This window comes from Schistocerca cancellata, chromosome 3 (genome assembly GCF_023864275.1).
Source record: "Schistocerca cancellata isolate TAMUIC-IGC-003103 chromosome 3, iqSchCanc2.1, whole genome shotgun sequence".
In the NCBI taxonomy this organism is placed as follows: Eukaryota; Metazoa; Arthropoda; class Insecta; order Orthoptera; family Acrididae; genus Schistocerca; species Schistocerca cancellata.
In genome coordinates this window covers 41,205,531-41,223,577 of record NC_064628.1, presented here as the reverse complement: position 1 = coordinate 41,223,577, position 18,047 = coordinate 41,205,531, and the positions used below count along the sequence as shown (strand labels likewise).

Sequence of the window (18,047 nt, the reverse complement as noted above, 5' to 3'; positions counted from 1 at the left end):
ATAGAGGACCGTGCGAAACTCGTGCAACTCTGTGAGACCGAGGAGTTGTACCGCTTCACGCAGAGTACGGAGCAGCTGAAGCAGCTGAAGGTCGTCGTTCGTCACCTGCCACTGAAGATGGAACCGGCGCTCCTACAGCGGCAGCTGGAGGAACTCGGCTTCCAGACCCGCCACGTCGGCCTGATGAAGTCGCCCAGTGAAACGCCCCCTTAGAAAAATTTATACATGACTGTGCTTAAACTGACACACAATATTTTTAGCGCAACGCAATCTGACTTTCAATAATCCCTACAAAACAATGGCCCTGACTAACATTAACCTATACCTTTCACAAATCACTTATCTCACAAAAATCTTCGTTACTCAAGCTACAGCAATACAGCGAGCGCCACTACTACCAGCTAAATAACAGATTCAAACTACGGAAGGCACTAACTACTAGTAGGCATAGTTAGCAAATGAAAGATGTTAATAGAGAACAAACAATGCATTTACCTTAATAGTCATCAAAAGTCATAATATATACAGCAGTTCATGACATCCATTTTTACAAATTTCAAAACTCCGCCATTTCTCTCCCCACATCCACCACTGCTGGCGGCTCACCTCCAACTGCGCAACGCTACGCGCTGTCCACGTCCAGCTGCCCAACACTACAATGGCAGACAACAATGCAAACTAGCCACAGACTGCACACAGCACAGCCAGAGATTTTCATACAGAGAGCGCTACGTGGCGGCGGCGTTACCAATATAAGAACCTAAACAGCCTACTTACATAGCCCCCATGCTCCCCACAAAAAATTTTACAAATTGTTTTGGGCAGTGGCCAATAATGATTTGATAAAATTTTTCATAATGACAATAACAAAGATATCAAATGCACACACTTATTGATACAATGTTGGTCAAAAGCTAAAATTTTCTCACAGTCCATAAAGACAGTCCTGATCATTCATCACAGTAAAACTGCCGTTTCTTTTATCAAAGTCTGAGCAGTAGAAGGCAATGCACATGGAAGTAGTGGATGTTCATGCAGTCTTGAAGAAGTAGTGTTGTCCTTCCAACGGAAAGACAGTGCTGACTCATGACATGCTGACAGGTAATGGGCCACAACAGAGCAAACCCACAGCAGAGTCATTCGACGGTTTGAAGAATATTGGTAGGTAGGTCATCACAGAGCAGACCCACTGTAGTCCTGGTAGAGATTACCGTATTGGTGGGCCACCAGAGGTGCAGACCCACTGCAGTCCTTGTAGAAATAATGGTACTGGTGGGCCATCAAAGGTGCAGACCCACTTCAGTCCTTGTAGAGATAGCTAGCAGCCATCTGTTGCGACTGTGCAGGTGCACAATCACCATTGAAGAGTCTTGCAGATAATATAGCAAGTCCATAAACCACCACTTGTGCACCCACAAGGTTTTTGGAATTGTCCTTAGAACCAGCAATGCTGTTATCCAGTCCCTTGCTGAATGCATGTGCAAACACTATCATGGCATATATATTATGATTATTAAGGTAAATACATTGTTTGTTCTCTATTAAAATCTTTCATTTGCTAACTATGCCTATCAGTAGTTAGTGCCTTCAGTAGTTTGAATCTTTTAAGGGGACGTTTCACCAGGACCCACAGGGAGATGCCGTTGTTCCTTGTGGTTTTAGTCGACAATGTGGACAACCGGAAAATTTTTCAGGTTGAAAACATTGCCGACTTCGACGTGAAAGTCGAGCCACTCCGCGCGAAAGGCAGGCGAGTCCAGTGCTTCAACTGCCAACGCACGGACCACGTGGCAAAGTTCTGCAGGATGCCTGTGCGTTGCTGCAAGTGCGTCGAGGAGCACCCGTCGCGTGACTGCCCGAAGAAGAAGGAGGACCGACCGACGTGCTGCAACTGTAACGGGGCCATGTTGCCTGTTACCGGGGATGCGCCGCATTCGAGAGCGGGAAACGCGCCAGCCGCGTAAACCGCAGCCGCAGCTTCGGGGGCGTTGCTAAGGGGAAGCCGGCCGCCCCCTCCGAGAGGCCACGGCCGAACCGGCACCGCAGCTGCCCTCTCCCGCGGCGCCGCCTGCAGCCTGGGATGTCGGCTTGCCGGCGCCCGCAGCTGTAAGGAGGGTTGCCGCGCGCGCAGGGCGTTCCAGGCACGCCGCTCCGCTGCCGACTACGGGAAGCGTCGCGAAGGAGTCAAAACTTCCCGAAACGGCGAAGGAAGACGCCACCGAGCTGGCCGCGCTTCTGCGGTCGGCCAACCAGCTGATGACGCAGCTACAGGGTGTTTCAAAAATGACCGGTATATTTGAAACGGCAATAAAAACTAAAGGAGCAGCGATAGAAATACACCGTTTGTTGCAATATGCTTGGGACAACAGTACATTTTCAGGCGGACAAACTTTCGAAATTACAGTAATTACAATTTTCAACAACAGATGGCGCTGCAAGTGATGTGAAAGATATAGAAGACAACGCAGTCTGTGGGTGCGCCATTCTGTACGTCGTCTTTCTGCTGTAAGCGTGTGCTGTCCACAACGTGCAAGTGTGCTGTGGACAACATGGTTTATTCCTTACAACAGAGGATTTTTCTGGTGTTGGAATTCCACCGCCTAGAACACAGTGTTGTTGCAACAAGACGAAGTTTTCAACGGAGGTTTAATGTAACCAAAGGACCGAAAAGCGATACAATAAAGGATCTGTTTGAAAAATTTCAACGGACTGGGAACGTGACGGATGAACGTGCTGGAAAGGTAGGGCGACCGCGTACGGCAACCACAGAGGGCGACGCGCAGCTAGTGCAGCAGGTGATCCGACAGCGGTCTCGGGTTTCCGTTCGCCGTGTTGCAGATGCGGTCCAAATGACGCCAACGTCCACGTATCGTCTCATGCGCCAGAGTTTACACCTCTATCCGTACAAAATTCAAACGCGGCAACCCCTCAGCGCCGCTACCATTGCTGCACGAGAGACATTCGCTAACGATATAGTGCACAGGATTGATGACGGCGATACGCATGTGGGCAGCATTTGGTTTACTGACGAAGCTTATTTTTACCTGGACGGCTTCGTCAATAAACAGAACTGGCGCATATGGGGAACCGAAAAGCCCCATGTTGCAGTCCCATCGTCCCTGCATCCTCAAAAAGTACTGGTCTGGGCCGCTATTTCTTCCAAAGGAATCATTGGCCCATTTTTCAGATCCGAAACGATTATTGCATCACGCTATCTGGACATTCTTCGTGAATTTGTGGCGGTACAAACTGCCTTAGACGACACTGCGAACACCTCGTGGTTTATGCGAGATGGTGCCCGGCCACATCGCACGGCCGACGTCTTTAATTTCCTGAATGAATATTTCGATGATCGTGTGATTGCTTTGGGCTATCCGAAACATACAGGAGGCGGTGTGGATTGGCCTCCCTATTCGCCAGACATGAACCCCTGTGACTTCGTTCTGTGGGGACACTTGAAAGACCAGGTGTACCGCCAGAATCTAGAAACAATTGAACAGCTGAAGCAGTACATCTCATCTGCATGTGAAGCCATTCCGCCAGACACGTTGTCAAAGGTTTTGGGTAATTTCATTCAGAGACTACGCCATATTATTGCTACGCATGGTGGATATGTGGAAAATATCGTACTATAGTGTTTCCCAGACCGCAGCGCCATCTGTTGTTGAAAATTGTAACTACTGTAATTTCGAAAGTTTGTCTGCCTGAAAATGTACTGTTGTCCCAAGCATATTGCAACAAACGGTGTATTTCTATCGCTGCTCGTTTAGTTTTTATTGCCGTTTCAAATATACCGGTCATTTTTGAAACACCCTGTACCAGTCCTCGTGGGAGCAGTGACGGCGGCCCTCCAGGCCACCGCCGGGAGAAGCCAGCCCTAATATGGGTAACGACCATATTTATGTGTTAACCATTTGCACGTTCAACGCTCGGGGTCTCCACACCCAGCAGGGCGAGTTTCGCCAATTCCTACGGGACGAGGCGGTCGACATCTGCCTCGTGCAGGAGACCTTCCTCGAACCCGGGGTCGGCGTGCGAGCAGCAAATTTTTTCTGCTACCGAGATGACAGAGCCACCCACGGGGGCGGCACTGCCATCTACGGGAAGAAGTCACTGCGCCACCACCGGGTTCAACTGCCGGCGCTCAACGCGCTGGAAGCCACAGGAGTGGCCGTCAACACCACCGCCGGGAAGATTCTTTTCGTGTCGGTCTATCGGCAGCCTGGCAGACGGCTAGACGAAGCCGACTTCGACGCCCTGCAGTCGCTGGAGGGGCGAGCTTTCATTGCCGGGGATTTCAATGCGAAACACACCAAATGGAACTCGCGAACTGTTAGCCGCAGTGGGCGCCGCCTCTCCCGCGTTGTTCACCGCAACGGCGCGATCACCGTGGGGCCGTTTGACGCCATGATCTTCCTTGTACGGGGACAACCGGACGTGCTCGATATTGCTCTTCTGAAGGGCATCGGGCACTTCGCGAACGCCGAGACGCGCAACGTCCTGTCCTCCGACGACGTGCCGGTCATTTTTGGCCTCGACGTGGCCGGAGCTTCTCTTCCAGACAGCCGTCCGAACTGTCGCAGGCTCGACGCCGAGCGCTTTCAGACGAAATCCCTCGAACTGCTCGAGGACGCGCCAAACCCCGCCGTGGTAGGGGCAGACGCCGCCCTAGCATTCTTCACCCGAAGAATACTCCGAGCAGCGGAGGAAGCCACGCCGAGACGTCGCCGAGGACCAGGAGACTTCTCGCGACAGCTACCGCGCCCTATCCTGGACGCGATCACCGAGAAGAACCGACTGTTTCGTGAATGGCAGCTCACTCGCCAACCAGACACGAAGCGCCGATTAAACCGCATGAGACGGGAAATTAAGGCAGCAGTCGAGCATCACCGGAACCAGGAATGGGAAGACCTTGTGTCTACCCTCAATCCTGAGGATGGCAGTGCACGGAGGGTGGTAAAGTCCTTCCTACGCCGGCGACAGCGAATACCGCCTTTACAGGTCGGGAACGACTTCGCCAGCGACGCAGACCCGAAAACCAGCGTCCTGGCTGACGCTTTTGCAGCGAACTTCGCACCGGTGGCCGACGTCACCGACGACGATCACACACGGCGGGTCCACGAGCAACTACCAACCTTCCGCGCCGCAAGGGAGGAAGGCGACGTTGTCGAGCCGATAACGGAGGAGGAAGTTGCTGTACAGCTTCGCTCGCTGAACCCCAAGAAGGCTGGAGGCAGCGATGGCGTCACAAACCTCCTGCTGAAGAACCTTCCGCCGGGCCTACACCGGCAACTTGCCAATGTTTTCAACGAGATTCTCCGATCAGGTGACTACCCCTCTGCGTGGAAACACGCGGAGGTCGTGGCCATCCTGAAATCCGGCAAGGACCCACGCCAGGCATCGAGCTACCGACCCATCAGCCTGTCCCGTCCCTCTCGAAAGTTTTCGAGAGGCTGTACACGAGAAGACTGATGCGACACGTCACCCAGGAGGGCACCATACCGGACGAGCAGTTCGGGTTCCGAGAAGAGAATGCCACTTTCCACCAGGTTTTGCGGGTGGTAGAACCGGCGATGAGGGCACTGGAAACAAGGGAATTCCTTGGCGCACTGTTCCTCGACGTCTTCCGAGCGTTTGACTCGGTGTGGCACTACGGTCTCGAGTTCAAACTTTTTGAAGAAGGGATACCTACGACCCACATGACGCCGCTGCGGTCGTACCTGTCCGAACGAACCTTCCACGTGAGGGCTGACGACGGTACGTCCACAGACCGGCAGATACGTGCAGGGGTGCCGCAGGGGTCGGTTCTCGGCCCCTCGCTGTACTCCCTGTACACTGCCGACGCGCCGAAAGTGGCAGGAGTCGAACTGGCGCTGTACGCGCAGCATGAACGCCCAAGTGCTGAGAAACCGCCTCCAACGCGGGTGCGACGCCTCGGGCTCGTGGGCAACAAAGTGGCGGTTGAAATTCAACGCCACAAAGAGCCAGGCAGTCGTCTTCACTCGAAGACTTCTGCCGCCAGGGCTTACGCCGCTCTAAATCCTGGGAGAACCTATCCCATGGAGTGGGACGGCGGAATACCTAGGGGTTACCCTAGACCGCAGGCTCATCTGGAAGCATCACATCCGTGATGTGAAAGGGAGAGCAATAGGACGCCTTCGCGCCCTGTATCCGCTGCTAAACCCGCAGTCGTCATTGCCACCGCAACACGGCATCACGCTTTACCTAACATTGGTTCGCCCACTGTTAGAGTATGCGGCCGTGGTCTGGGGGAAAGCCGCAGATGCTCACATTGTGACTCTGCAGCGGATACAGAACCGCGCTCTGAAGACTGCTATGCATCTGCCGAGGCGCTTCTCGACGCGCCAACTCCACAAGGACACCGGGATCCTGCCTCTCCGAGACAGGTTCCGAGCCACGGCCAGCAAGTTCTACGAGAAGACGGGACGCTCCCGCCGCCGGCTCATCCATGGACTGGGCCAACAACCACGCCACAGGCCAACCACGCGTTGGCCTGACCTGCTGAGGGATTAAGTTTTACTAATCCCTCAACAGGGTGTGTCTTTCTCTCTTTCAGGTTACACCAGACAGGACCAATCGACAAGAGTGGTAATATATATTTCTCTCTCTTACAGGAACCGCAGGAATGACAAATTTTTGTCTAAACTGCACCACCACGAGCCAAGGACAGGCTCGTCATTCCAGCGTCAGCGTCAGCGTCAGCGTCGGACAGATCATTCCATCAACACCACCTGATGATGGCGGAACGGTTATTCGCCGAAATATCGTGGAACTACGACGATCGGATCCGGCTGGACACCCGAGAACCTTGAATATACCTAGGAATTGTTTCTTCATTTACTCCAGTTATTGATTCTCGGCCCATGGTGCACCTTGCTCGCTGTTTCTGAGGCTGTATTTCCTGCTACCACACTACTGACATCTCTATACCAGTTCAGCGATGTGTACTAAAACCTACGGTACCTTACGATTGGAATGAATGCTGCTATTAAAATTCTGTCACGAACGGTACTTGCGACCTGCATATTTAACTGTAATATTTGTTTCATTATATTGCAATTGTTTGAACGTTTCCTTTCCTCTATAGTCACTTTCTGACACTTAATTTTAGCCAGTGATTGAGAACTCTGCCTCCACTAACAGTTTCCAGCCACATGATACACTCCGAATTTTGCTTTTGCTCACGGGTCCCCTGCTAACATGCTACATACCTCACTACAACTGTTTGGACATTAGCAGCCTTACACTCTGAGGGCCTACCACCGAGCGTGCGGGCCGCTTGGATACATCCCGATTTCCCATCCATTGCCAACTTTAGCCCATATAAACAGGTACTCATCAGCATGTAATTTCTTCTTTCTTCTGGTACTCAACACAAATGGCATAAAATGGTTGGCTCTGAGTACTATGGGACTCAACTTCTGAGGTCATTAGTCCCCTAGAACTTAGAACTAGTTAAACCTAACGAACCTAAGGACATCACAAACATCCATGCCCGAGGCAGGATTCGAACCTGCGACTGTAGCGGCCTTGCGGTTCCAGACTGCAGCGCCTTTAACCGCACGGCCATTTCGGCCGGCTACAAATGGCATAGATGGAACAAGCGTACCATAGGGAACTTTAGCTAACAGTCCTGTTGTCTCAGCTATACTCCATGTTTTCCAACATAAAATGTTAGCATCTGGAAATGCTTCAAGGCCACCATAATCACAATGGTTGCCCCACACTACAGCAAGTGTCAGCCATGTACTACCTCCAAACAGAGCTTGTACATCACATGTGAAGTTCAGGCGGAGTTCTCGAAACACATTCGGACCTCCAATCAGTTGTTGTTTATTGAACTGTCCAGCAAGGTCAATGTCGATAGCCTTCAAAGCACGATACACAGGAACGCTGCGCCGCCAGCGACGTCGCCGTGCACGTCGCCTAGGCATTGCTGTGGCACGTTAACACAGGTAAACGTAGCAAGCCAACGCCCAGCGAGACACCCAGAGCTATGCGTCCGCACTCCTCGACGTTCGCAGAGTGAATGACGCTCCTATCGGCCACGGGATTGCCCTGATGTCGGATGCTCTGAACAACGCATGACCGCGAATGCTTTGCCTGCCGGAGATTGCTAAACTAGGTCGCGAAATATTTATACGCACGAACAATACGTTTTGCGATGAAATTACTGATTTGCTCGTCATCTAACTTCACAATACTCTGAGGTGACAAAAGTCATCTCCTCCTCAAGGGACAACTTGTTCGAAATCCAACAGTCAGAATAGAGGGCTCACCAGTACTCAGGCGACGTGAGACTCGATACCTAGGCATCATCATTGATGAAAGGTGGTCATTTGGCAGGCACATTGAAACTGTAACTCAAAGAGCTTTACAAGTACTCAACAACCTCATCTCCATCGGACATAAACGTTTCCATCTCCCACCACATCTCATCAAACTATATCATAATAGCATACTCACCTCCATAGTGGGTTACGGTTCGGGAATCTGGGCACACAGGCTCACGAGGGTGGTGCCCGCCATGACAGTGAGAAGAGTGCAGAGGAACATGATTATGAGATCAGTGGGGGCATACAGAACCACACCGGGAGGAGCCCTGTTAGTAATAATAGGGCTCTGCCCCTTAGATATCAAAATTCGGGAGCAAGCCGCTTGGTACTGGGCAAAAAAGGGGAACTTGCAGAAAATAGAGGAAATTCTAGGAAGCAGGATTGAAACCAAAACTGAGATTAGGCTAAGAGGGGATCAGTTGTGGCAACAGTCATGGGAAGGCGAAGAAACATGGCGTAGAACTTATGATTTATTACCAGATGTTAGGGAAAGAATGGGAATGTCATATTTCGAACCAACCAGGGGACTGATTCACTTTCTCACTGGACATGGGCCCTACTCGACATACCTATGTCGATTTGGGATAAAGGCGACACTGCGTGTGACTGTGGTGCTCCGGAGGGTACTCCTGACCATGTAGTCTACGAGTGCCCCCTTTTCAATGATGTGGCCTCGGATTTACGTGACCAACTACCTCATACAGATACGTACAGAGTGCTGAGACAACAAGACACGTTTCAGACTATTAACAACCTGGCTAACGCGGTATCACAGAAAGTCTTAAAGGACTACCTGAGAGAACCAAATTAGCATTCATTAGAGACCCACTCAAATACTGATAAAGTCAAGCACCCTATTCCCAAACCGCCTGGGCGCGGAAAGGCCGACTCTGTAGTCTGGAATCCGCCGTGACTCGGGATAGGGGGAGTGGGGTGTAATTTCACGGATTAGACAACGCACCTAAATTGACCTTAGGATAAGTTAGTTGTAGGACCTAGATCATAGATACTAACCTTAGAAACCTGCAGCTACTAACTCCATGGCCTGCCCAGTGTCAGGGGCACGCTCATTGGGGTTAGCTCAATGAGCAAGGCTCTATAAGTAGGTTTATACTTTCAGCTGACACATTTGTAAGCTGCAGGCTTTAGTGACTAGTTTATAGTTAATCAGTTAGGTTACTACTTAGTACTCATTAACATACTAATTTGCCCATTGTAGTATTCACATAGTTTGCCTACTAACTAGTTACTAATCACTTAGAATAGCTGCAACCTACATAAATGTATAAGTACGTAAGGCAGTGGGCTACATTGTATAATTTATATGTGTTTTGGAAATAAAGGAATTTTTTTTTAAGTCATGGGATAATGATATGCACATACACAGTATCAACTACACAAGGTATTAAAGAGCAGTGTAATGGCGGACCTGTCACTTTTACTCAGCTGCTTCATGTGAAAAGGTTTCCGAAGTGATTGTGGTTGCACGATGGAAATCAACAGACTTTGAACGCTGAATGGTAGTTGGAACTGGACATTCCATTTCAGAGATCATTAGGAAATTCAATATTCCGAGATCCACAGTATCAATAGTGCGCCGAGAATATCAAATTTCAGGAATTACCTCTCGCAATGTACAGCGCTGTGGCCGACGGCGTTTGCTTAGAGTTTCCAGTGGTAACAGACAAGCAACACTGCGTGAAATAAACATTAAGGGGCTCCGGAAAGGCTCAAAATCATGAAAAGTTCAATTTTTACTTTTTTGCGTTTTCTGAATCTGCAGACTATTACCTTTTAATAGATATATAATTTATTCAATTCCGAAGACTACAACTATTTTTAAATTTTTTTTGAAATGTGTTCTACATGGGCGTGACCCACTGTGGCGCTGTTAAACTGCTGTCAAATGGTGTTATTATTAACGTCCGTGTTCATCAGGTACATTTTAGTGATGTGAGATAAAGTATGTGTTGTGGCTAACCTGTGATGGTTCAATATATATCGCTGGTGTGATTGTCGATTGTTTCATGTTTATTTACTCTGTCGTTATCTCGAAAATATTCGTAATTAATTCTGTTTCTTGAGTTTCTGTTTTGTTGAAGTATAATAATGAGTAAAAGTAAAGTTATTAGAAATCCTCTGAAGGCTTTTAAGAAAAGGAGAAATGTTGGAAAGCCAAAGGTAGTGTTATTACTGTAAATAATAACATTCTAACATGGTACGAGCGATGCTTGCTTTAGACAAGGAACGCCTTCGGGCTGCAGACAGGGCTGTAAAGAGTCTAGAAATACAAGCAAGAGTAAACAGGAGGAGGAACAAGAGGAAGCTGGAGGAGGAGTTTGCAGAGGATGAAGATAATCCATCCTATGGACCTGGAATGCACTAAAAAGTTAATCCAATCTCTGTCGCTCGATTCCCAAAACTTTTATTTTCTCATACTAATTACATGTTTTCTAAGGATCTTCCAAACATATTTGTTTCAAACTTTCAGTAAATGTTACTCAGTACCTTCTGAATAATTTAACACAGCCTTTTTCCAAAAAACTTTATTTTTTTGAATATATAAATAAAAAATTGCAAAAAAATGTTGTGAATTTTCATTACAAGTGAAAAAAATCAACTTTAATAACTGAACTAAAATTTTGTAAAATCCCTGTGTTAAGATGTAGCCCATATTCCAATAAATAATCTGTAAAAAGTTCAACTTCCTACCTCAAATACTTTGTGAGGAAAGATGTAATTTATAAGCGTTATTTTAACATTGCAAGTATAGGGCGTTCCGGAGCCCCTTAAATCAAAGTGGGCCGTCCGACAGAGGTATCCGATAGGACAGTGCGCGGCGAAATTTGGCGTTGATGGGCTATGGCAGAAGACGACCGACGCGAGGGCCTTTGCTAACAGCTCGACATCGCCTGCAGCGCATCTGCTGGGTTCGTGACCGTATCGGTCGGACCCTAGACGAGTGTAAAATCGTGAAATCGTGGCGTGGTCAGATAGGTCACGATTTCAGTCTGTAAGAGCTGATGGTAGGGTTAGAGTGTGACTCGGGACCCATTTTCAGCAAACAATGATGGAACTTTTATGAATGACAGTGCATCATGTCACGGGACCACAGTTGGTCACGACTCATTTGAAGAACATTCTGGACAGTTCGAGCGAATTACTTGGACACCCAGATCGCCCGACATCAACCCCCTTCGAACGTTTATGGGAGATAATCGGGAGGTCAGTCACTTTATAACACCACAACTCTGCGGATGATCATACATTTTCTACGTGTTTTACAGACATTGGTATATTAGTTGAGCTGAATATTATTCTTGTAAATATGTTGTCAAGTTATAAATGCTATTTGTTATGTAAGAAAGAGACTACACATGGAATATTAACCTTTTGTAAGTAGACACGCTGAACTAGTCAGGGAAAAGCTGTTGTCAAAAAGTATAATAAATTGTGTGGTGTCACCGCCAAACACCACACTTGCTAGGTGGTAGCTTTAAATCGGCCGCGATCCATTAGTACATGTCGGACCCGCGTGTCGCCACTGTCAGTAATTGCAGACCGAGCGCCACCACACGGCAGGTGTAGAGAAACCTACTAGCACTCGTCCCCAGTTGTACGACGACGTTGCTAGCGACTACACTGACGAAGCCTTTCTCTCATTTGCCGAGAGACAGTTAGAATAGCCTTCAGCTAAGTCCATGGCTACGACCTAGCAAGGCGCCATTAGCCTTACAGTGCTTGTATTTAAAGAGTCTCATTTCTATCGTCAAGAGCGATGTACCACAAGGATGAATTAAAGTTAAGTATTAAAGAAGCTACGTACTTTTCTTTATAGCATTCATAACGTATCCTGTTTCAGACCTCACGCCAGCCTGCGTGAGTTAACGCGTGCATTTCGGCTACTTCCGAGTGGCGTGGCTGTCTTGCTACGCCACAACAAATTGTAAATACATTATCGCTGGGCGTGAGAGCGCGCCAAAAAAAAAAAAATAGTAATTTGGAGTCGCTAGGAGACGACTGTTGTCGTTGGTTGTGTGTATTCGCCTGTGTGGCTGTGCAAAAGTGCGGAGATAAAAAGTCTGTTTCCCATGTGCGGAGCAGTGAAAACTGAAATGGCTGTTTTGGGGTATGTTTAATATGGGCAAGCTATGTGTATGGAATTCATTGGGCACAGTAAATATGCAGCATGAGTTCAAAATGGTTCGAATGGCTCTAAGCATTATGGGACTTAACAGCTGAGGTCATCAGTCCCCTAGAACTTAGAACTACTTAAACCTAACTAACCTAAGGACGTCACACACATCAATGCCCGAGGCAGGATTGGAACCTGCGACCGCAGCAGCCGCGTGGTTCCGGACTAAAGCGCCTAGAAACGCTCGGCCACCGCGGCCGGCTGCAGCAAGAGTAATTCACATAACATCAAGAGTACTATGGGCCCTTGTTGTCGACAATGGTATGGCAAGAAAATCAACCTGTGCCCTATTTTACAGCTAAATGAAACCGCTCGACAAACCAATGACATCATAAAGTGAAGTAAGATCTAGAATTTTTATAACTAGAAGTATAATACGCTGACCAGCGTAGTTACAATTTTATTGCTTAAATAACATTGTTATTGTGCATGTTGTCACGTAATAATTTCCCTAAGTCGTTATCCAAGTAGTAACCATCCTATTCATTTGTAAGAACCGAGATAATCGGAAAATGAACTGTAAATGAAGTGAACATTGGGACAATTACATATTAATGAAATCTTTGGCTGCCGTGTGAATAGTGTCAGAAATAGAATGTTGCAAAAGCCAGTTTTAATACATTTGCTAAAAATAGGGTAACTTCCAAAATAAAAAATTGGTAGCAAAACTTCACGTAACTTGGACACTGAATCTCACTGTCGAAGCACAGTTTGTAATTTATAGCGCGTGGCACAATTTATAACTTTTATTAAAAAGAAATATTACAGTACCTGCTAGGCAAATGACAGTCCTTACCAATGAGTAAATTCAAACAATCTTTCAGTCAGTATTACAGTGAGTAATGTAACAAAAAGTTTTTTCCACAGCCAGTAAACAATCTTACTTTAATTGATCTTTGCAAATTAATATAATATGTTGTATGTGTTTGCTATGTGATTATTATCTGACTACTATGACATTTGTGGTGTGAAGTACTTGAAAGTGTGCTTTAGGTTCTGTTCTACATCATGACAACAGTAACTGTTCTTACGTAAGATTGCTTACGAGTATACAGTTCAGTTTCAATTCGATTATGCTTATTCAGGTGAGGAACTGAGGAATGTAGGTTATTTTCATTAATGACATACTTTGAAAACCTTTTTTTAAAATTTCCACCCTACTACTGTACATTAAAAATTAGAGTACGTAATAAAAATGTATAAAGTCAACCGAACTTTGTTTCTAATCGTCATTGTTAAGGCACTGAGCAGTGCTGATTCGGTTATAGCTTCATCTACTTGCGGGCCGCTGTGACCGAGCGGTTCTAGGCGCTTCAGTCCGAAACCGCGCTGCTGCTACGGTCGCAGGTTCGAATCCTGCCTCGGGCGTCGATGTGTGTGATGTCCTTAGGTTAGTTAGGTTTAGGTAGTTCTAAGTTCTAGGGGACTGATGACCTCAGATGTTAAGTCCCATAGTGCTTAGAGCCATTCGAACAATTTTTTTCATCTAATTCTGTCGTTTTTCCATTATTCTTCGGAGTAGATGCCTTTTCCCCGCAGATTAGGGACTTTAGGTACCCGGTCATATAGAGAAGCCTCATTAGCCGGCCACGCCTCCGCAAATGTGGGCAGCTGAACAGGCAGGATGGTTCAATATTTCCGAAGACCTGTTGAGCCCAGCGAACTACGCCACGTAGAAGGAGGTCTGACATGATATGAGGATGTATCCCATGACTTTTGTCTCTTCAAAAAATGTTCAAATGTGTGTGAAATATTATGGGACTTAACTGCTAAGGTCATCAGTCCCTAAGCTTACACACTACTTAGCCTAAATTATCCTAAGGACAAACACGGACTCATGCCCGAGAGAGGACTCGAACGGGTCTGTCTCTTCAGTGTAACATAATTTCGTTGCAGGTGGCAAGCCAAGGAATAATGAAACAATGGTATTGCGCTATCTAATAATCCACGGAACAATATAACACTTGCAAAAGACTTAAAACGATTTTAGATTCACCTTTTGTTACTTACAACATGTTAGTACACTACTGGCCATTAAAATTGCTACACCAAGAACAAATGCCGATGATAAACGGCTATCCATTGGACAAATATATTATACTGGAACTGACATGTGCATAGATCCTGAGAAATCAGTATCCAGAACAACCACCTCTGGCCGTAATAACGTCCTTGATACGCCTCGACATTGAGTCAAACAGAGCTTGGATGGGGTGTACAGGTACAGCTGCCCATGGAGCTTCAACACGATAGCACAGTTCATCAAGAGTAGTGACTGGCGTATTGTGACGAGCCAGTTGCTCTGCCACCATTGACCAGACGTTTTCAGTTGGTGAGAGATCTGGAGAATGTGCTGGCGAGGGCAGCAGTCGAACATTTTACGTATCCAGAAAGACCCGTACAGGACCTGCAACATACGGTCGTGCATTATCCTGCTGAAATGTAGGTTTTCGCAGGGATCGAATGAATGATAGAGTCACGGGTCGTAACACATCTGAAATGTAGCGTCCACTGTTCAAAGTGCCGTCAATGCGAACACGAGCCGAGACGTGTAACCAATGGCACCCCATACCATCACGCCGAGTGATACGCCAGTATGGCGATGACGAATACACGCTTCCAATGCGCGTTCACCGCGATGTCGCCGAACACGGAGGCGACCATAATGATGCTGTAAACAGAACCTGGATTCATCCAAAAAAATGACGTTTTGCCATTCGTGCACCCAGATTCGTCGTTGAGTACACCATCGCAGGCGCACCTGTCTGTGATGCAGCGTCGAGGGTAACCGCAACCACGGTCTCCGAGCTGATAGTCCATGCTGCTGCAAACGTCGTCGAACTGTTCATGCAGATGGTTGTTGTCTTGCGAACGTCTCCATCTGTTGACTCAGGGATCGAGACGTGGCTCCACGATCCGTTATGGTCATGCGGATAAGATGGCTGTCATCTCGACTGCTAGTGATACGAGGCCGTTGGGATCCATCACGGCGTTCCGTATTACCCTGCCGAACCCACCGATTCCATATTCTGCTAACAGTCATTGGATTCGACCAACGTGAGCAGAAATGTCGCGATACGATAAACCGCAATCGCGATAGGCTACAATCCTAACTTTCTCGAAGTCGGAAACGTGATGGTACGCATTTTTCCTCCTTACAAGAGGCATCACAACAACGTTTCACCATGCAACGTCGGTCAACTGCTGTTTGTGTATGAGAAATTGGTTGGAAACTTTCCTCATGTCTGCACGTCTGCCACCGGCGCCAACCTTGTGTGAATGCTCTGAAAAGCTAATAATTTGCATACCACAGCATCTTCTTCCTGCCGGTTAAATTTCGCGTCTGTAGCACGTCATCTTCGTGGTGTAGAAATTTTAATGGCCAGTAGTGTATTTGACCGACCGCAATAAGAATACCCACCGATGAGGCGCAAATGTACTGACTCGCGTTTGGGCTTAAAAATAATAATACACTCCTGGAAATGGAAAAAAGAACACATTGATACCGGTGTGTCAGACCCACCATACTTGCTCCGGACACTGCGAGAGGGCTGTACAAGCAATGATCACACGCACGGCACAGCGGACACACCAGGAACCGCGGTGTTGGCCGTCGAATGGCGCTAGCTGCGCAGCATTTGTGCACCGCCGCCGTCAGTGTCAGCCAGTTTGCCGTGGCATACGGAGCTCCATCGCAGTCTTTAACACTGGTAGCATGCCGCGACAGCGTGGACGTGAACCGTATGTGCAGTTGACGGACTTTGAGCGAGGGCGTATAGTGGGCATGTGGGAGGCCGGGTGGACGTACCGCCGAATTGCTCAACACGTGGGGCGTGAGGTCTCCACAGTACATCGATGTTGTCGCCAGTGGTCGGCGGAAGGTGCACGTCCCGTCGACCTGGGACCGGACCGCAGCGACGCACGGATGCACGCCAAGACCGTAGGATCCTACGCAGTGCCGTAGGGGACCGCACCGCCACTTCCCAGCAAATTAGGGACACTGTTGCTCCTGGGGTATCGGCGAGGACCATTCGCAACTGTCTCCATGAAGCTGGGCTACGGTCCCGCACACCGTTAGGCCGTCTTCCGCTCACGCCCCAACATCGTGCAGCCCGCCTCCAGTGGTGTCGCGACAGGCGTGAATGGAGGGACGAATGGAGACGTGTCGTCTTCAGCGATGAGAGTCGCTTCTGCCTTGGTGCCAATGATGGTCGTATGCGTGTTTGGCGCCGTGCAGGTGAGCGCCACAATCAGGACTGCATACGACCGAGGCACACAGGGCCAACACCCGGCATCATGGTGTGGGGAGCGATCTCCTACACTGGCCGTACACCACTGGTGATCGTCGAGGGGACACTGAATAGTGCACGGTACATCCAAACCGTCATCGAACCCATCGTTCTACCATTCCTAGACCGGCAAGGGAACTTGCTGTTCCAACAGGACAATGCACGTCCGCATGTATCCCGTGCCACCCAACGTGCTCTAGAAGGTGTAAGTCAACTACCCTGGCCAGCAAGATCTCCGGATCTGTCCCCCATTGAGCATGTTTGGGACTGGATGAAGCGTCGTCTCACGCGATCTGCACGTCCAGCACGAACGCTGGTCCAACTGAGGCGCCAGGTGGAAATGGCATGGCAAGCCGTTCCACAGGACTACATCCAGCATCTCTACGATCGTCTCCATGGGAGAATAGCAGCCTGCATTGCTGCGAAAGGTGGATATACACTGTACTAGTGCCGACATTGTGCATGCTCTGTTGCCTGTGTCTATGTGCCTGTGGTTCTGTCAGTGTGATCATGTGATGTATCTGACCCCAGGAATGTGTCAATAAAGTTTCCCCTTCCTGGGACAATGAATTCACGGTGTTCTTATTTCAATTTCCAGGAGTGTAGTTATTATCGTAATAGATGGGCCTGAGTCCTCAGAACTTGAGTTTGCGCTTTGACTTACCTGAAGATGTCTCCATAACGATGCTTTAAGTCTCCGAGTCGGTCCAACAGCACGGGCAGTTTGTAGAATAACGTAGCGTTTCCGAGCAGAGGCAGTGTCGGAGGTCCTGGGATCGACGTCCGCTGTCGCGTCATCCACAGCCAGGCAGCGAGTGCCAGCACTCCGGTGCACAGCGACGCCAGGGCCGCGCACACAGCCAAAAGCACAGGCATGTTTCACTGACTGGAGGCCCGTCCCTCTCCTCCGACCTTTATATATATACGAGGCTCAAATCAGGTATACTTGTTTTTCCAGAACCCGCCTGCTGGAGAACTGCCTCAGGCTGCGGCGACACGTGCTCGTTTGGGTCGTTTACGCAACACGTGCGACGCCGTCGACAGTAGCCACAAGGCCGGTTCCTCACGCAGTGCGAAGCCGAGGGAAATTCCATCAGTGGCGTGTCGGGACGAGATGCGGAAAGTTAACTGCACGCAGTTAGTATTCTCTTTCCTTAAACAAGACTGCCGTCCTCGCGTTAGGAGAAGTTGGATACAGTCGGGTAG

At 48.5% G+C, this 18,047-nt stretch overlaps 1 protein-coding gene across 1 annotated transcript in view; it reads right to left on the bottom strand.

Moving 5' to 3' along the window:
• LOC126176872 (cytochrome P450 4C1-like) overlaps positions 1–17,718 on the bottom strand; it is a 292,368-nt gene extending 274,650 nt beyond the window's left edge. Inside the window, exon 1 of the mRNA XM_049924065.1 lies at positions 17,506–17,718. Within this exon, the coding sequence (XP_049780022.1) occupies positions 17,506–17,717 (212 nt within the window). The 5' untranslated portion in view covers position 17,718. The remainder of the gene's footprint in view (positions 1–17,505) is intronic.
• Positions 17,719–18,047: the final 329 nt, after the last annotated feature.